General features: G+C 39.9%; 5 protein-coding genes across 21 annotated transcripts; 2 read left to right on the top strand and 3 right to left on the bottom strand.

The window, feature by feature from the left end:
- Positions 1-2,604: 2,604 nt before the first annotated feature.
- Positions 2,605-4,730, top strand: LOC111806370 (ethylene-responsive transcription factor ERF062-like). The gene is made up of 2 exons (XM_023691658.1): positions 2,605-3,901; positions 4,114-4,730. Exons 1-2 carry the CDS (start codon positions 2,688-2,690, stop codon positions 4,172-4,174), a joined length of 1,275 nt encoding a protein of 424 aa, XP_023547426.1. The 5' UTR covers positions 2,605-2,687; the 3' UTR covers positions 4,175-4,730.
- Positions 3,675-10,364, bottom strand: LOC111806367 (high mobility group B protein 15). Of its 17 annotated transcripts, none has more exons than XM_023691640.1 (8): positions 10,214-10,364; positions 7,937-9,115; positions 7,716-7,794; positions 6,502-6,664; positions 6,311-6,433; positions 5,788-6,173; positions 5,196-5,697; positions 3,675-3,792 (listed from the first exon to the last, which is right to left on the bottom strand). In XM_023691640.1, exons 2-7 carry the CDS (start codon positions 8,104-8,106, stop codon positions 5,197-5,199), a joined length of 1,422 nt encoding a protein of 473 aa, XP_023547408.1. In that variant the 5' UTR covers positions 8,107-9,115; positions 10,214-10,364; the 3' UTR covers positions 3,675-3,792; position 5,196. The 17 variants fall into 17 exon arrangements, with proteins under 17 accessions (XP_023547408.1, XP_023547414.1, XP_023547412.1 ...); XM_023691646.1 differs by lacking the exon at positions 3,675-3,792 and adding an exon at positions 4,946-5,075; XM_023691644.1 differs by lacking the exon at positions 3,675-3,792 and having other exon boundaries at positions 5,022-5,697; positions 7,937-8,170; positions 8,558-9,115.
- A 584-nt stretch (positions 10,365-10,948) lies between these two features.
- On the top strand, positions 10,949-12,092 carry LOC111806970. The gene is made up of 3 exons (XM_023692525.1): positions 10,949-11,156; positions 11,577-11,925; positions 12,063-12,092. Exons 1-3 carry the CDS (start codon positions 11,119-11,121, stop codon positions 12,090-12,092), a joined length of 417 nt encoding a protein of 138 aa, XP_023548293.1. The 5' UTR covers positions 10,949-11,118.
- Positions 12,093-12,171: 79 nt separating this feature from the next.
- LOC111806366 (adenosylhomocysteinase-like) lies at positions 12,172-14,391 on the bottom strand. The gene is made up of 2 exons (XM_023691639.1): positions 13,579-14,391; positions 12,172-13,224 (listed from the first exon to the last, which is right to left on the bottom strand). Exons 1-2 carry the CDS (start codon positions 14,287-14,289, stop codon positions 12,478-12,480), a joined length of 1,458 nt encoding a protein of 485 aa, XP_023547407.1. The 5' UTR covers positions 14,290-14,391; the 3' UTR covers positions 12,172-12,477.
- A 1,386-nt stretch (positions 14,392-15,777) lies between these two features.
- Positions 15,778-17,935, bottom strand: LOC111806882 (adenosylhomocysteinase). The gene is made up of 2 exons (XM_023692392.1): positions 17,125-17,935; positions 15,778-16,713 (listed from the first exon to the last, which is right to left on the bottom strand). Exons 1-2 carry the CDS (start codon positions 17,833-17,835, stop codon positions 15,967-15,969), a joined length of 1,458 nt encoding a protein of 485 aa, XP_023548160.1. The 5' UTR covers positions 17,836-17,935; the 3' UTR covers positions 15,778-15,966.
- Positions 17,936-18,448: the final 513 nt, after the last annotated feature.

The following is an 18,448-nucleotide window of genomic DNA, read 5'->3' as shown; positions in this document are numbered from 1 at the left end:
TCCGTTGTTTTCTTATGAGATCCTACGTCGGGTGGAGAGGAGAACAAAGCGTTTCTTATAATGGTGTGGAAACCTCTCCGTAACAAATCCATTTTAAAGCTTCGAGGGTCGAGGGTAGTTATGAAGGTTGAGAAGCCAACGTCTTCTAAAGTCGAAACCTTTTTGGTTAAATGCAATGAATACTAATTGTTTATAGGGCAAAAATAATGGGTATTAGTGAGAGAAGAGGCATAAACAAAGACAAATCCAAGTCATCTTTTGTATAAAATATTGTACAAATAGGACCATTTTGGAAAGTTCTCATAAACATAACATAAGAATGTCATTGTAATGTGCCCTTAATTGGGACATATGATACTCCTCATTCATTGGTTGGTTCAATTAATCACCTCTTCTAGCTCCCGCTCTAATCATATCGGTTGTATCCCGAACTTTCAAGCAACGACACTAGATCTAGTTGATTTATGAATTCTCGTACGAGCAAGGGAAACTTCACATAATATTACTTAAAATGTTTAAGATTTGGAATTCATATTTGAAACTTGATGGCCCGACGTTGCCCTGTATCTCCCACGACATGTCATTTTACCTATTTGACTTGAACTACTTTTACGAGTGAAAACTATCCCTACAAACTAAGGCGGGTCCTTTTAGCATGTTTTGTTTTGACTTACATGTTTCCTGAGAAAATTTGAAGCTCACCCAACATAGAGTGTGCACCTTATTGGAATTTGGCTGTTACAAATGGTATCAGAGCTAGGCACTGGGCAGTGTGCACCTTATTGGGATTGAGCTGTTACAAATGGTATCAGAGCTAGACACTGGCCAGTGTGCACCTTTTTGGGATTGGGCTGTTACAAATGGTATTAGAGCTACGCAATGGGTAGTGTGCACCTTATTGGGATTGACTATTACAAATGGTATCAGAGCTAGGCACTGGGCAATGTGCACCTATTGCGATTGGGCTATTACAAATGGTACCAGAGCTAGGCACTGGGCAGTGTGCACCTTATATGGATTGGGCTGTTACAAATGAGATCAAAGCTAGCCACTGAGCAGTGTGCACCTTATTGGGATTGAGCTGTTACAAATGGTATCAGAGCTAGGCACTGGGCAGTGTCCCGGCGAGGACGATGGCCCCCCAAAAGTGGTGGACTGTGAGATCTCACATCAATTGGAGAGGGGAACGAAGCATTCCTTAAGGGTGTAGAAACCTCTTCGTAACATACGCATTTTAAAACCTTGAGGGAAATCGCGAAAGAAAAAACCCAAAGATGACAATATTTGTTAACGGCGGGCTTGGACTGTTACACTAAAAGTAACTTCATATCATCGAGATCACTCTCATTCGAATGTGACATCGGTCCATACACTCATCCCGTCTTTACACCGGCATCACATTCATAAAGATAAACATTGTATCGTTATATTATATAATCTCTTATGCTTTCGGGTTGTTAATTTAAGTATTATATTAGACAAACCCAACATAGATAGAGATAGCTTAGCTTGAAGGCATGTGCTAACTCAATTATATAACACAAACATAGAGAGAAAGAGAGAGATTCCCAATACCAATAGACCCTTTTTCTCACTTTTTGGCATTCAAATTATTCTATCCCTAAATGGGTATTGACCAAAAACCAAGCATACCTTAAAATGCCTGCAATCTTCCACCACCCAAATGTTCGACCTTGTCTATCGAGTTCTCGATTCTCGATAGCAAAACTATTATGTTGCCCATGTTAAAGATACTTCAGAAGATCAACCGTCGGGACCAATTGCTTCCCTTCGAATATCCCAAAGGCCAAAATCATTCTCAAAAGACACCCTCATCGAATAGCATTCATCCCAATAACTTAAATATTTGTTTATTCACAAAACCCGCCAATGATTTTCTCATAATAACAATTTTTCGAAGCTAATGATTTTGTCTCTCTCTCCCTATTTGATTATATTTTATGGTTTTGGACCAGTTTTGGACCAATCATTCAATTTCGAACCATTCCGGGGCCATTTTGATATAAATAAATACCCTTCCACTTTTAACTGTGTTTCAAAAGTACTATTGAACTTAGGAAGAAACTTAATTAGTTGAATAGATATTTTTGAAATGGTAGGGACCTTGAGGGGTAATTTACCCTCTTTTTTGGTATGTTTTTTTAAAAAAGTAAAAAAAGTAAAAAAAGTAAAAAAAGAAAAGTGGTAACTTTGACACATGGGTGTGGGAGAAAACCCACATGAGAAGCGACCAAAGAGAGAATAGAGCACTAAGTGCTGCCATGAAAGCATAAGCTTTGAGGTTCTTTACTTGCTTTCATGGTGGATATTCAGCCATGTCCATGGACAATTCTAGCCGACAGGTCAGCTAAACAGAGCTGAGCTGTCAGCCTATGATTGGACAGCCATGAAAAAGGAGAAAAAAGAAACAGAGAAATGGCTTGCACGAACTCAGGAGTGGAGGCAAATGGAATGAGACGAGTTTTGAGATAAAAGAATTATAGATCTGACTCAGATGATAACTTAAACTTTTTTGTGAAAAAAAGTAGATACCCATCACATGAAATGTTATATATATATAGATATAGATATATAAATATATGTATATATGTATATATGTGTATATATATATATATAGCATAATAATGCCTTGAGTTTGCTGTATTTCCAGTTCTTCTTCGTCAACCATGGCGGATCAATTCCCACTCTTAGAAGAACAAAAAAACATCATTCAAAAGGATTTTTCATCTTCTTCTTTACAAGAATTGGTGTCTGGGTCTTGTTTTTATGGCGATCCAAGTCTCTGGGAACCCATAGCTCGAGCTTCGAGGTCTGAAAATGGCGGTTCCAAAGGCAATGATCAATCAAAGTCTCCATCTTCTTCTTCTTCTTCGCCTTCTTCGTCGTGTTCTTCGTCGTTTAGAATGTTTTCGAGGGGGAAAACTGAGATTTCTGGTGGGAATTTGATCGAAAGTAATGTTCAAGCAGATGGAGAAAGGTTCATTCCTTTGAATTTCTTGGAGAGTTTTCCCAAACAAGAATCTGAGTCTTTTTCTTCTTCTCCTCTGTTTCAGTCTAGAACAGATTCAACAAATTTAACTCTGTTTCTTCAAGAACCCACCATTGTTGATCCATACCCATTTCAAATTCAAGCTCAAAATGGGTTCCAATGGCTGAAAAGCCACCAAATTCAGAATCAGGCCGACGCCATTGCTGCCACTGCGTCGAGAAATTACAGTGATTTCTGGCTGGGGGCGACGAAAACTCAGCCGATGAAACAGATTGGAAGAAAACAGGGGAATCACAAAACAGAGACATCGGCGAAGGCAACGGCATCGGCGGTCGGAAAGTTGTTCAGAGGTGTCCGGCAGCGGCACTGGGGGAAATGGGTGGCGGAGATTCGGCTGCCGAGGAACCGGACGAGGGTCTGGCTTGGGACCTTCGATACAGCGGTGGAAGCCGCCGTCGCGTACGACACTGCCGCCTATATACTGAGAGGGGAATTCGCACATTTGAATTTTCCCGATCAGAAGCACCGCCTGAAATCCAATTCTCTTAACCGTACCACGGCGGCGCTGCTGGAGGCGAAGTTGCAGGCAATCACGCAGGGGAACTCCGGTAGAAAAAAAACGACCACAGCAACCACTGCCACCAAATCCGCCATTGATCCTTCTTCTATTTCAGAGAAAAGACCGTTGCAGGGAGATTCAAAAGTGCTAAATTTGAACCAGAATCCGGTGAGTTTTTCACCGGAAAACATGTCGGGCAGTGGCGGCAACAACGGTGGCGGATCTGAAACAGGGGAGTTGAAGAGAAATCAAGATGGAATCTTGGAAATTGAACAACATGTTCAGCTCAGCAGAATGCCATCTTTGGACATGGACATGATTTGGGATGCTCTGTTAGTTTCTGATTCATAAATTTCTTTCTTTCTTTTGGTTTTTGTTATTTCTTTTTAGTCCCTGAATTGATGATTATTTATTTGGAAGGGCTTCTTCTTTTTTTTTTTNTTTTTTTTTTTTTTTTTTTTTTTTTTTTTTTTTTTTTTTTTTTTTTTGAAACCCCATTTTGTTTTTCCATATTTATCTGTAAATTTATTGAATTTGGTTTCAGTGTTTTCGAAGCACATTGGTTGATCTTTCAAATCTTTGTATTTACAAGACGGTCCCCATAATACGCTCACTTCAGAACTGATTGCTCCAGTTTTTCCAAGACTCTCCGCTAGTTGAACCTCATCCAGTAGACTCCCTATTTGGCTCATCCCCTTCGTCGGCTCTTTTATCAAGATACCATTACCTAAGTTTGTAAAGTTTGAAAGGAACAATGACTGGCAAATTTCTTACCGTGTAGGATGATTTAGTCAGGACAAAGGATGAATCAGAGGTATACTATTGACTCCGGGGACTATGTGATCTATTGTCTCTATTGGGTACTTTTTCTTTCATCCCTAACACCCTTTCTTCTCCTCCCTCAGCCTAACTTTGCCCTCGAGTTTTTGAACTCGATATAAAAACTTTAAGATGAGCTCAACGAGTAACCAAGACTTGATGTAAGCTTTAATGATATCGATGAGCTCATTTGAGCTAATCGAATCTTTTACTAAAGTGAGGCGCGGTCTCATAATCCCTCAAACTCAAAGTACATACACACACTCTGTCAATTAAGGCAGTTCCCTGATAGAGATTAGTGGACGACTCTCTAATAGTCTCCATATAGTATAATCATCATAATCTAAGGGAGCAATCCTCATGCTTGTCAATTACTAAGATACTACATAGATCCTTCTCATTCGAGATCAGTTCACGAAGACAGTTGGAGACTCCCTAACAGTCCCTATATATTAACCGGTGGCACTTACATCATAAGCATCTAGGGGACGGTCCTATAGCTACCATTGACAATCCTAGTTCATACATTGTATAATCATAAGGGGAGCGACCAGGTGTCTCGACCAGGTACTAATAGCCGGCTTCGCTTATAAACAAATCAGGGAGTGATTCCAGTTGGAATGTTCAACAAAAGGCAACAAAATTTCTTCCCAAAACAGAAGTGATGGAAAGATCCAAAACTTTTCCCTGATAAGAATCTCAAAATCTTTCAGAAAACTTGAAAACTTTACAAGTATTAGCTGAAGTAATGGAAGCAAGAGACAGGGAAACATGATGAGGCACTGCAAAAACTGAGCAGTATAGTACCTTAATTTTCTCGAATGTCTGTTGTTGGTTCTGGTTCTTCCTTTGCATCCACCTCCATCATTACTGATTCCCCGGCGTAAACTTCTTTATCGTCCCCAACCGTGCTACTCTCTTTTCTAACATCCTCTTCGGCTGTTCCCGTCTTGCACTGTTCCTCCTCGACCAAAGCGTTAACATCCTCCACAATACCAATTCCTTTCGGAGATGCATCTTCTTCCGAGTCCTCCTCTTCCTCCTCTTCGTCCTCCTCCTTCACTTCCATTTTATACTCTCCGGAGTTGCCTTCAACATAGCTTGTATCGTTATCTGGGGTTTGTGGAGAGTCGCCATCCTCCGTTTCTTGGTTCTTGTCAGCATAGACCATGTTCAGGTCTGGCTCGGGAAGACGCTGCTGTAAGGGCACTGCATCACTGATGACTTGGCCTGTCCTCAGCTTCTCTCTGTAATCCTCCATCTCGACTCTGTATCGTTCTTTATCTTTCATAGCTTTCTCCTGGTAAACCTGCAAGTAAAGAAAACTCGTCGATACCGGCTAGTACCAGAGATGTGATGAATTCCGAAAGCATAAACGACAGAGTATTGCAATCCTTACTGTTCTTTCAGACTCTTTAAGTTTATTCCAAAGGTCACCGATCATTCTGCTTATCTCCCTGTCCTTCCCCGGGTGTAATGGTTTGAGTCTAGCATGCTGCTCAGCAAAGAAGAAGTTGTAGCCGCTTCTGTTCGGCTTTGGATGACCGGGATCCCTTCGTCTTATCTCAGATTTCTTCCGACGGCGATGCTGATGAGCATTTGGTGTACCATCTTTGGCAAAAACACCAACAGGCTGAGCAGGTTGCTCAGAAGGAGCCTGATAAAGCACACCTTTTAGCTTCTCCGTCCCTACTGTAACAGTAATAAGATATCCGCTATCAAATTTCCCGTCAATGACTCCGATCACTGGAAACCCTCCTGCTGGAGATGTCGAACCCGGAGCAACTGTAGGGAGAAGAAACCATGCGTTATCGACTACAAAATACGACGCAAGCACATAAAGAAATTGAAGCTCAAGCACGCAAGTATATTGCATCCCGACTTATTTTCCATGTATATCTCTAAAGGACCACAGAATACACCTGCTGGAAGTTCAGTTGCAGTACTCCGTGGCGGCTGGGACGCCGCCTGATTATCTGATGGTGGCAACATAGAGGCTGTCCCTTGGGTAGGAATCGTCGCTGCACTTGGGCACGGAGAGGAATCTGAAAGATGGCTGTGTTAGAAAATCAAGAGCAGAAGCCTTAGGGGAGGGAGGGTGGGTTTCACTTGCCAGAAATTATTGGTGTCCATCCCACAGCTTTAAAGAAGTAAATCTGTTCAAAATGATGAAGCAATGAAAGATAATACTTCCTCAGAACGAAAGACGCATTGGTGGCCGTTGATGGAAAATTGAAAACTGAAGTTACTTCTTTCCATCTTCTTTCTCTTATAACCTGTAAAATTCAGATTGTTACATGCTCGGGCTGCTCGATCATATGAATTTGTAACGAATATTGTGCTTTAAAGATTCAACTTTAATCCGTCGACCGTGGAGAAGCAAGGACTAAAACCATAGCAAAAAGATTCAATAGCATGACAGAACTTCATAGGTCCAAAGAATAACTAAAGGAAAAAGGCCTATAACTCATTAGATGAGAATATTTATCATGTTTTTAGATAACAGGTCGTCAGGTCTTCGTTCAATAAGAAATCAAATTCAATATTGCCCAAGAATCTGATAAACATACTCCGACATCATTCCGTAAGGATTATAGCATCGAAACGTTTACTGAAAGAGAAAAAAAACTCAGCCATCGAAACATGTCTGTTAGGGAGAAGTTTCCTCACCCTTATAAGGAATATTTTGTTTCCCTCCCCAACCGACGAGGGATCGATCTCACAATCCACTCCCCTTGGGAGCCTAGCGTCCTTGCTGGTACACCATCCGGTGTCTGGGTCTGATACCCTTTGTAACAGCCAAACCCACCGCTAGCAGATATTGTCCACTTTGGCCCTTTACGTATCATTGTTAGCCTCACGGTTTTAAAACGCGTCTACTAAAGAGAGGTTTCCACACCCTTATAAGGAATGTTTAATTCCCTCTCCAACCAATGTGGGATCTCACAATCCACCCCCCTTGGGAGCCCAACGTCCTCGCTGGTATACCACCCGATATCTGGGTCTGATACCATTTGTAACAACCAAGCCCACCGCTAGTAGATATTGTCCGCTTTGGCCCTTTACGTATCGTCGTCAGCCTCACGGTTTTAAAACGCGTCTACTAAAGAGACGCTTCTACACCCTTATAAAGAATGTTTCGTTCCGCTCTCCAACCAATATGAGATCTCACAATTTAACAATCATGAAAGTGAATGAAAAAGCGGGAAATAGGCTCAAATAATGGCCTTATATTTGCCCATAACGAACAAGTTTCGACTCCAAGGTCAAGCATCAAGTTTCAGATATGAAAATATTGATCACGAGATTCAAAGCAAGCTATTTTACCTTCTCAATGCCACCACGAGAAGTAACTTCCACGAAAAGTCGATGCAGGTCTAGTTCTTTCCCACCAATAATCGGGATCCTGCGTTTTCAAGAACCAAAAGTAAAAAAACAGAATCTAATTGCAAAACCAACGAAATGTAGAACAAGATTTGAGCAACTTCCATTAAATGAATGACAAGGTCCACTTCACAGATAAAGGAGTAAGTGTTTAAGAAGAATACATGAACTTGGTTCCCATGACAGAATGGAGCTTCTCCAAGGATGCCATAAAGATATTTGGATTAGCTACAATATCCTCATATGTTGTCTGCGGTGGTGGGTATGGAATACAGCTAGAAGTAGCTTCAATCACTGGCAGTTGCTTCCTGCCAGCAAAAGAAGTCGAGGCCATGGTCAACTCGTCCTGCTACACCAGCGTGCCTCTGTTATTTCCTCTTCTATAATCGATCGATGAACTGTTCAAGCACATCCATCACTCTGTTCTATGAAATTTGAAGAAAACAAAAACAGCAATAAAAGTTTGAAACATCTGGCTGCATTGCATGCAAAGAACAGTAAAAAATGAGCAAAAACAACAGAAATTCACAGAGACAAATAACCTCTCCACCCCCACTCCTTTAAGAATCATGATGCAAATGGGAAGTGATAGTGATGAAATAACTACCAGCAATAAGGTAGACATGCAAAGACCCAAAAGAAAATGGTACAGCATAGCTTATATCTGATTATTTCAAATAGTCTTGTTTCGTGTTACGGGTAAGATAGCAACGGTTGAGTTTCTCACTTTCTAAGACGACTCAAGCCAAGTGATAGCGGTGAATAAATGAGGCTTTCGTACCTACCTACACCGAGGATGAGGTTCCATCGGCCTGTAACCGGATGAATATACCACGAACCCTCGGCCCTGATGGTTTGCTGGATTTGTTTTTCAAGAGTTATGGCATTTTAAGTGGAAAGCTTCTAAAGGTTTTAAACATCAAAAGGTCTCCAAAAGCTTTATACCAGACAGCAACTGTGCTCTTTCGGCTTTCCCTTTCGGACTTCCCCTCAAGGTTTTTAAAACGCGATCTACTAGGGAGAGGTTTCCACACCCTTATAAAGAATGTTTCGTTCTCCTCCCCAACCGATGTGGGATCTCACAATTAGAGTAGGGGCAAATTATCAAGACTGCTGAAGGGGATGTCATTCTACCTTGGCTAAAGCGATACCTTACATTCAAGAAGTTGATGTAGCCAAGGTTATAAGCAATTCAAAAGGGTCTACAAGTGATAATTGAAGCTGGAATCTGTTCTCGAGCCGTTGAGTTCGGTTCCTCTAGAAAATTTGCTCCATTGAAGATGGCTGGGGAGACTCAAATGTTGAAGGAGTAAGCAATGACACTCAGTAGAAGACTGAATCAACTGCAATGCATGATACAAAGATTCATAAATGGACACAAAAACAACAGAAGCTTCATAGAGATAGATAAATAACCCCACCCCACTCCCTTCAAAATCGCTATCATGCAAATCGAAAGTTCAGAACCAAGATAACACGAAACACCACAACTACCTGAACAAACCCAAGCCTACCGCTACCAGATAGTATTTGACCCGTTACGTATAGTCATCAGTCTCAAGATTTTAAAACGCTTCTACTAGTGAGAGGTTTCCACACCGTTATAAAGAATAATTCGTTCCCCTCTCCAACCGATGTGGGATCTCACATGAAATAACTCAAAGTAGAGATTCAAATACCCAAAAAAACAAATGGTACAGCAAAGCTGTCACAGCCATGAATTCCTCTTAGAGAATCAAGGGGCTGAAACCAAAGAACCACCCAGAAGCCAGACCCTTTTCATACAGAGGCGATGAGAAAAGCCTCCCATTAAGGCCATTGCAATAAATCTCACTGGGAAAGTTTCAGGGCTAGTACAGAGCTATGCACCTTTCCCTATCATTCCAAAGATATCTAATGGGTATTAAACCATTGTCTCCTCTATGTTGACAAACCCAAAAAGTGCTTTCTTCTTCTTCTTCTCCCTATCTATTTCCCCACTATCTGACACTAAATCAGCTTTCAAAAGTTGCAGATTCTTCATACAACCCTAAAAACACAGACAAAGAAATCCAAAGGAGATGCTATTATGAATGAACAGATGGGGTTTGGGTTCGAAGGTGGGGGAACAACACTCCATTCACTAAAATAAAGAAACCCCACAATGAAAATCACTAATCAGAGCAGAAACAAAGTAGAAATTAATGGAATCACCAAACACAACAGTGATTCAAACAAAACTGTCCATTATTTCCACAACTTAATAAGAAAATGCAAACAACCCAGATCATAATATGACAGATTAAACAGTTTCAAAAAAGAAAAATCATAAAAGCATTAGAAAGGGGGGGAAATTACATACTCCAGAGATAGAAAGATGAATGAAGAAGCCAATTAGGAGAGGGAAATTTTCATAAAATCCCAAAAACATTACAAAAGAGAAGGGTTTAGAAAGAACTAACCTCGATTAAGAGGACATTGATTGCGACCGAAAACCAAGAAGAAACCGGGAGTATTGGATGAAGAAGAAGGGTAGATTAGGAATCGAAAAATACGAAAGTTATGGAGGAAAATGAGGAATACGTTATGGCGGGGGGTCGTCTTCATCCTCGAACTGTTATTAATTGCATTCCTAAGGGGGAAAAAATCGGCTATTTCTTTTTAATTTATATTATTTTGGTATTTAATTTATACCTAAATTAATAAAAATGACTGGAAAATAAATTTATTTCATAAATATATATTAATATATCTTTTAAAAATTTAAAAAAATTATTATATTTAAAAAATACCTATAAAATTTTAAAATTAGTATTAACATCGTTAACCTTTATAATATAAAAAAATTTATCGTTAATTTAAGAATAAAAATTGTTTAATATTATTTTTTTAAAGAAATTTAAAAGTTTTTAAAAAATAATTTTTGAAAATTCAAATATATTTTTGAAATGGCTTTCTAATTGGGAAATTTTAGGGCCGAAGTTCGTGTATCGAGCTGGACGGTTCAGATTCTTTGCATAATGGACGGTGAGATGGTGAAGGAAATTGGTCTCACTTGTAGATGGATCGTGGGCCGTTATTGGGCCTGGACATTTTGCAATCAAGTGGCCCAAACTTTAAATATAAATAAATAAATACTTAAATACTCTAATTAATTATGGCGCTCACTGGAGTTTCGTTCAGCCAGAGATCACGAGGCGAATTCCTAAAATCCTACCGTTCTTCTCGTTCTTCCACCGCATTTCCATGGATTTTCCTAAGCTTTACGTCGGACATTATGTGATTTCGTTGTCTCTTTTGTTCACCGGAATTCTCTTGTTTTGCATCTCGTCTTCCTCTGTTTTGGATCCTTTCACTCTTCTCTCCGATGGAAGCCATTGCGGCAGCACAAAGCTTCAAAATCAGGTCGAAATCGCAATTTCTTTCTCTAACTTTATTTTTTATTTTCATTTTTGAAATTTTCAATTGATTGTGAAATCGTTCTGGATTAATCCTTGCAGAGTAATTCTAGTCATTTTGGTTCTGTTGCACCGCTACATATGAAGTCGCCTATGGTTTTTTTTTTTTTTTTTTTTTTTTGCAATTGAGAATCGATTGTGTGAACTGGTTCTGGATTTACTTTTGATGGACATTACTAGTGATTTGATTCTGTCTTTGTTGTTTTTGATTAATTTAGAGTTGATTGTGTGAATTCGTTATGGATTCATTGTTGCAGAATTGTATTGATGATTTGATGCTGTTGCATCGCGACTAATGAAATCGGCTACATTTGACGTTTTTGTGTGATTTAAAATTAATTTTGAATTTCTGGATTCAATGTTGCAGAGTAATACCAGCGATTATGATTCTCTTGCACCACGAGACGAGCTTGAATCGGCCCTGTTGCGAACAAGACGTCGATAATGGCCATCGTAAACAAGGCGTACGCGGATCAAGAAACCACAGCCGTTGCTACTATGCTGGACGTGTTTCTCGACAGTTTCTGGCTCGGAGAAGGCACTCGGCCTTCGGTAAATCACCTCATCCTCGTTGCCGTCGATCAGACGGCGTACGATCGGTGCCGGTTCCTTCATCTGAACTGCTTCCGGTCGAATTCGCGGAGGATTTCATCAAGATGACTCAGTTTCTCTTGGTTGAAAGTCCTCAAACCCGGGGATACAACTTCATCTTCGCGGTACGTTCTCTTTTTTCGAGTATAATTTTATTTGTCTCCTTTTAAAATAATAGACGAAGTTATATAATAATTTAGAAAAATATCATTAACCACTTTAATATTAGAGGATGAACATCTTGTTTGATGGTTTTTGGTAGGTTTTAGTGCATCGACTCTATAGCTTCTAATCTTACAACAAAACAAATTATATTCATTTAAGACAACAACCTTCCTAAAATCAGCGATTATCGAAGAAACACGTCCACAAATAATAAAGAGAACCAACAAAATATCCATAAAATCCGGGACGGATACATTTCCTAAAACACATAAAATAAAAGAAGAAATTTCTTCTGCCTTTTCTCTTCTTCCTCACCAATAAAAAAACGATACAACAGATTCAGCTAAAAAAAACAAAAACAAAAGATATTTTTTCACACAGCCAAATCTACCCTTCCTTATTCAACCCATACAACGCGTCTTTCTTTCTTCAACACAGACCCTTTTCCCCTTCAGACCACTAACCCCAAACACTTCAAAAAAAAACCCTACTGTAAAACCAGAATGTTCCTCTCAGTACCTGTAGTGAGCAGGCTTGTATGGACCCTCAACTGGCACATTGATGTAGTCAGCTTGGTCCTTGCTGAGCTTGGTAAGCCTAGCACCTAGTTTGCCCAGGTGAAGGGCAGCCACCTTCTCATCAAGGTGCTTGGGCAACACGTAAACCTTCTTCTCATACTTCCCAGATTTCCTCTCGTTCCAGAGCTCGAGCTGTGCAATGACTTGGTTTGTGAATGAGCAGGACATGACAAAGCTGGGGTGTCCAGTGGCACAACCCAAGTTCATGAGTCTACCCTCGGCCAACACGATGATGCCGGAGTTGGTTTCGGGGAAGACCCACCTGTCGGTTTGAGGCTTGATGGTGATACGCTTCACACCAGGGTAGCTCTCAAGACCGAGCATGTCGATCTCATTGTCAAAGTGACCGATGTTGCAGACAATGGCATTGTTCTTCATTTTCCTCATGTGGTCGACCATGATGATATCCTTGTTACCGGTGGTGGTGACGAAGATATCAGCCTCGGAGAGGACATCTTCCAATGTGAGGACTGGAAGTCCTTCCATAAGAGCCTGGAGGGCACAAATTGGATCGATCTCGGTCACGATCACACGAGCTCCAGCTTGCTTAAGAGCAGAAGCACAACCCTTTCCAACATCTCCATAACCGCACACAACAGCAACCTTACCGGCAATCATGACATCGGTAGCTCTCATCAAACCATCGGGGAGAGAGTGTCGGCATCCATACAAGTTATCGAACTGTAAACAATCAGAAGTGAATCCACTCAGAACCAGATTGGTGTTTGAAGCTCAAAATTGACAACAAAACGTTACAACGATTCGATGATTGTTTTAAACTCATGCAGGTTGGTGTTTGGAAAACAGGGTAACTGAAATTGAATTCCATTAACAGCTTGTTTTAAACTCATGCAGGATTCAGAAGCAAGTACAAGCATGGATATGGATGATTCAAACACAACACAATACAAGCATGGATGAGCTTGGGTCACAGATCTGACGGGATTTGAACACAAAAATCAGATCTACAGCAAAAGGAAAATGAAAAAACAGAAAAGAAGCTCAGATCTAAAAGAAAAGCACAAGAAATCATACCTTGCTCTTAGTGACAGAGTCATTAACATTAATGGCAGGGAACAACAAGGTTCCACTGGCCTGCATCTGGTAAAGCCTCTTAACACCGGTGGTAGTCTCTTCCGAAACACCAACCAATCTCTCCTTCATCTTGTGATACCTCTTAGGGTCAGATTTCAATCCATCTCTGATAATCGTCAACACGATCTGAAACTCAGCGTTATCAGTAGAAGAAGGATCAGGAAGAACGCCGCTCTTCTCATAAATCTCCTCAGCCTTAACTCCCTCGTGAATCAAGAGAGTAGCATCACCACCATCGTCAACAATCAGATCCGGACCACCACCAGGGCCCCAGTCCAAGGCGCGCTCGGTACACCACCAGTACTCCTGAAGTGTCTCCCCCTTCCAGGCGAACACGGCGGCGCTGTCGCGAGCAATCGCGGCAGCGGCATGGTCCTGAGTGGAGAAAATGTTGCAGGAGCACCAACGGACCTCAGCACCGAGAGCGGTGAGGGTCTCGATGAGAACCGCGGTCTGGATGGTCATGTGGAGGGAGCCGGTGATGCGAGCTCCCTTGAATGGCTGGGAAGGGCCTAATTCGGTACGGCAAGCCATGAGGCCAGGCATTTCGACCTCGGCGAGCTCGATCTCGAGGCGGCCGAAGTCGGCCTGAGACATGTCCTTGACCTTGTACTCACGGCCGCCGGCGGTCTTCTCGACAATTAGAGACATTGCGAGAGAATTGGGGAAGAAAGAACACAAAAATCTCTTGTTTCTGCGATGAAGAAGAAGATCGCAGAAGAGAGAAATGTGAGCGCACAAAGGATAGAGCAAACTGAGGCCCTATAAATAGATAAATCGACGGTCCACATTCGGGGCTTCCAACTCCCACCTTAGGGCTTTGAGATTGTGATTTTATCGGGTCTTCATTTTCTAGACCGGTTTCGGGTCGGTTTTTTAATGGATAATCTAAAATGTTATCGGTTAATATTTTTAGTATTTTAGTCTTTAATACATTTAATTGTTTCAAATTTTTTTAATAACTCAATTCCTTTTTTTTTTCTTTAGCTTCTTAAATATACTTTTAATCTCTTCTTTAATTCTTCCATTTTTACATATTTCTAATCTTTTTATCTCTTCTTAAATATTAAAACTCTACATAGAAAGGATTAATTCTCTCATTTATAACTATTTCCAAATATAAATATAATAAATTCTAACACTCATTTTTTTTTTCCAAGGTGGTTCTTTCCTATTTCAAATAACTTTTAAGAATTTGGCTATTTTGGATGCTTTATATATTTTTTTTTTATGATTTTGTTTGGAATTGTTATTTTTATTTGCAATTACATTTAAAAATAAGAAAAGTTTGAAGTCCAAGCAAATGAGAGCGATGATAGTAGAAGGAAAAAATAATCTATGAAGGAGAGGTAAACAATTTCTATTCTTATAAATGTTTCATGTTTCTTGTTCATATAAACGGAAATAATTTTTTCTAAAAATTATATGATATTTATGTTTTTTTATAAACGTAATACTAATAGTTACGGTCATTTCCTACAAATATTTTTATGTTTATATACTAAGAATATTTTTTTTACCTTTAAAAAAGTGCCCATCATTTTAAATAATGATAAAAAGTTTTAATATATTAATAAATATTTGTAAATTGAAGGACACTGTTTAAAATTCAACCCTATTATTAAAACATTTTTAGGCAGTAAGCCTATTATTAAAACTTTTAAAAAGTATTTTATATTCTTCCTTCCAATATTTTAATTTTCAAACTTAGTTTGAAAATAGAATATAAAGTAGTTTAACTAAAAATTCTATTACAAGAAAAATGAAGTGAAAATTTGTAAAAGAATTATTCCAAATTTGAGATCTAAAATTTATTTATGATTATGTTCTTAAAGTAAGAGTATCATATATATATATATATATATATATATATATATATATATATATATATATATATATATATATATATTATCATACAACAAATCATATTTATTTAAGACAATAATCTGTCTTTTTTATAAAAGAAGAAATGGGATTATTTAAGAAAAACGTGCACAAATAAAATATCAAGAAAATCCAAGACAGCTACATTCCTAAAACAACAAAAAAAAATAAAGGCAGCAATTTCTTCTTCTCTTTTCTCTGTTCTTTCTCACCGATAATCACGATNAAAAAAAAAAAAAAAAAAAAAAAAAAAAAAAAAAAAAAAAAAAAAAAAAAAATTAAAAATTAAAACAAAAACAAGTGATATTTTTCACACAGCCAAATCTATCCTTATTCAGCCCCATACAATGGGTCTCTCTTCAACACACAGACCCTTTCCCCTTCACACCACTAACCCCAAACACAATTCAATAAACCCCTACTTGTAAAACCAGCATTCTCCTCTCAGTACCTGTAGTGAGCAGGCTTGTATGGACCCTCAACTGGCACGTTGATGTAGTCAGCTTGGTCCTTGCTGAGCTTGGTCAGCCTAGCACCTAGTTTACCCAGGTGAAGTGCGGCCACCTTCTCGTCGAGGTGCTTCGGCAACACGTAAACCTTCTTCTCGTACTTCCCGGATGTCCTCTCGTTCCAGAGCTCGAGCTGTGCAATGACTTGGTTTGTAAATGAGCAGGACATAACGAAGCTAGGGTGTCCAGTGGCACAACCCAAGTTCATGAGTCTACCCTCGGCCAACACGATGATGCCGGAGTTGGTTTCGGGGAAGACCCACCTGTCGGTTTGAGGCTTGATGGTGATACGCTTCACACCAGGGTAGCTCTCAAGACCGAGCATGTCGATCTCGTTGTCAAAGTGACCGATGTTGCAGACGATGGCATTGTTCTTCATTTTCCTCATGTGGTCGACCATGATGATATCCTTGTTACCGGTGGTGGTGACGAAGATATCAGCCTCAGAGAGGACATCTTCCAATGTGAGGACGGGAAGTCCTTCCATGAGAGCCTGGAGGGCACAAATTGGATCGATCTCGGTCACGATCACACGGGCTCCAGCTTGCTTGAGAGCAGAAGCACAACCCTTTCCAACATCTCCATAACCGCACACAACAGCAACCTTACCGGCAATCATGACATCGGTAGCTCTCATCAAACCATCAGGGAGAGAGTGTCGGCATCCATACAAGTTATCGAACTGTAAACAATCAGAAGTAAATCCAATCAGAACTATTGGTGTTTAAAGCTCAAAGCTAACAATAAATCATCACTAGGACAAGATCGATTGATGAGAGATCTACAGTTATCAGTCACTAGCGAAAAACAGGGTAACTGAATTTGAAAGTGTACAGAAAGAACAAAGAACAATGGTTCAACAAGAAATGAGTCCAATAGCATCTTGTTTTAAACTCATGCAAGATATCAGTCCAAAGATTTTGCTCAGAGTTACAGTTCAAACACTACACATACAAGCATGGATGAGCCATTGGTTATCAGATCTGACGGGATTCGAACAGAAAAATTATCACAGAAATCAGATCTAAAGCAACGGAGAAATGAAAAACAAAACAGAAACTCAGATCTAAATGAAATGCACAAGAAATCATACCTTGCTCTTAGTGACAGAGTCATTGACATTAATGGCAGGGAACAACAAGGTTCCACTGGCCTGCATCTGGTAAAGCCTCTTAACACCGGTGGTAGTCTCTTCCGAAACACCAACCAATCTCTCCTTCATCTTGTGATACCTCTTAGGGTCAGATTTCAATCCATCTCTGATAATCGTCAACACGATCTGAAACTCAGCGTTATCAGTAGAAGAAGGATCAGGAAGAGCGCCGCTCTTCTCATAAATCTCCTCAGCCTTAACTCCCTCATGAATCAAGAGAGTCGCATCACCACCATCGTCAACAATCAGATCCGGACCACCACCAGGACCCCAATCCAAGGCACGCTCGGTACACCACCAGTACTCCTGAAGAGTCTCCCCCTTCCAGGCGAACACGGCGGCGCTGTCGCGAGCAATCGCGGCAGCGGCGTGGTCCTGAGTGGAGAAAATGTTGCAGGAGCACCAACGAACCTCAGCACCGAGAGCGGTGAGGGTTTCGATGAGAACCGCGGTCTGGATGGTCATGTGGAGGGAGCCGGTAATGCGAGCTCCCTTGAATGGCTGGGAGGGACCGAATTCGGTACGGCAGGCCATGAGACCGGGCATTTCGACCTCGGCGAGCTCGATCTCGAGGCGACCGAAGTCGGCCTGAGACATGTCCTTGACCTTGTACTCACGGCCGCCAGCGGTCTTCTCGACAATGAGAGACATGGTGAGAGATTGGGGGAAGAAAGAACACAAAAATCTCTTGTTTCTGCGATAACGAAGAAGATCGCAGAAGAGAGAAATGTGAGCGCACTCAAAATTGAGCAAACGGAGGCCCTATAAATAGGTTCGAATGTCAGATCGACGGTCCAGATTTGGGGCTTCCAACCCCCAGATTAGGGGTTTGAGATTGTGATTTTATCGGGTCTTGATTTTCAAAACCGGTTTCGGATCCGGGTTTCAACTTTTTTTTTAAATTTTCTTTTAAGCTAAACTAATAAAGATACATATACGTATTTTTGGAAATCTTGTTAATAATCTTAAATTTTAAAAAGATGGTAAAAATATTATTTAATACACTTCATTTTTATAAAAAAATTAATTAAAAATAATTCGAATCATTAATATATGCATGAACACTGTCGGTCTACACCCGTAAATTATTTCTAAATTTTTTTAATTTTATTTTTTTAAAGATTATTAATTTTTCAAAAGAAGTACCAACCGTAAGAATATCTTTGATTTTTCTAAAAAAAAATCTAATTTTTTTAATAAGAGGGTGAATAAAAATAAATAAAATTTAAGAATATTTTATAAAGAAAAACTTAGAAATATTATT

This window comes from Cucurbita pepo, chromosome LG12 (assembly GCF_002806865.2).
Source record: "Cucurbita pepo subsp. pepo cultivar mu-cu-16 chromosome LG12, ASM280686v2, whole genome shotgun sequence".
In the NCBI taxonomy this organism is placed as follows: Eukaryota; Viridiplantae; Streptophyta; class Magnoliopsida; order Cucurbitales; family Cucurbitaceae; genus Cucurbita; species Cucurbita pepo.
Note: the sequence above shows the minus strand (reverse complement) of the source record. Positions and strands in the feature narration are given on the sequence as shown.

Coding starts and splice junctions, on each gene's coding strand:
- LOC111806370 (XM_023691658.1), top strand. CDS start 2,688: ATGGCGGATCAATTCCCACTCTTAGAAGAACAAAAAAACATCATTCAA. Junction 3,902..4,113: donor GACATGATTTGGGATGCTCT/GTTAGTTTCTGA, acceptor ATTTGGTTTCAG/TGTTTTCGAAGCACATTGGT.
- LOC111806367 (XM_023691640.1), bottom strand. CDS start 8,106: ATGGCCTCGACTTCTTTTGCTGGCAGGAAGCAACTGCCAGTGATTGAA. Junction 6,665..7,715: donor CTCGTGGTGGCATTGAGAAG/GTAAAATAGCTT, acceptor TGAATTTTACAG/GTTATAAGAGAAAGAAGATG. Junction 6,174..6,310: donor TGCAACTGAACTTCCAGCAG/GTGTATTCTGTG, acceptor TTCTCCCTACAG/TTGCTCCGGGTTCGACATCT.
- LOC111806970 (XM_023692525.1), top strand. CDS start 11,119: ATGGAAGCCATTGCGGCAGCACAAAGCTTCAAAATCAG. Junction 11,157..11,576: donor GCACAAAGCTTCAAAATCAG/GTCGAAATCGCA, acceptor TCAATGTTGCAG/AGTAATACCAGCGATTATGA. Junction 11,926..12,062: donor GATACAACTTCATCTTCGCG/GTACGTTCTCTT, acceptor GGTTTTTGGTAG/GTTTTAGTGCATCGACTCTA.
- LOC111806366 (XM_023691639.1), bottom strand. CDS start 14,289: ATGTCTCTAATTGTCGAGAAGACCGCCGGCGGCCGTGAGTACAAGGTC. Junction 13,225..13,578: donor ACTCTGTCACTAAGAGCAAG/GTATGATTTCTT, acceptor GATTGTTTACAG/TTCGATAACTTGTATGGATG.
- LOC111806882 (XM_023692392.1), bottom strand. CDS start 17,835: ATGTCTCTCATTGTCGAGAAGACCGCTGGCGGCCGTGAGTACAAGGTC. Junction 16,714..17,124: donor ACTCTGTCACTAAGAGCAAG/GTATGATTTCTT, acceptor GATTGTTTACAG/TTCGATAACTTGTATGGATG.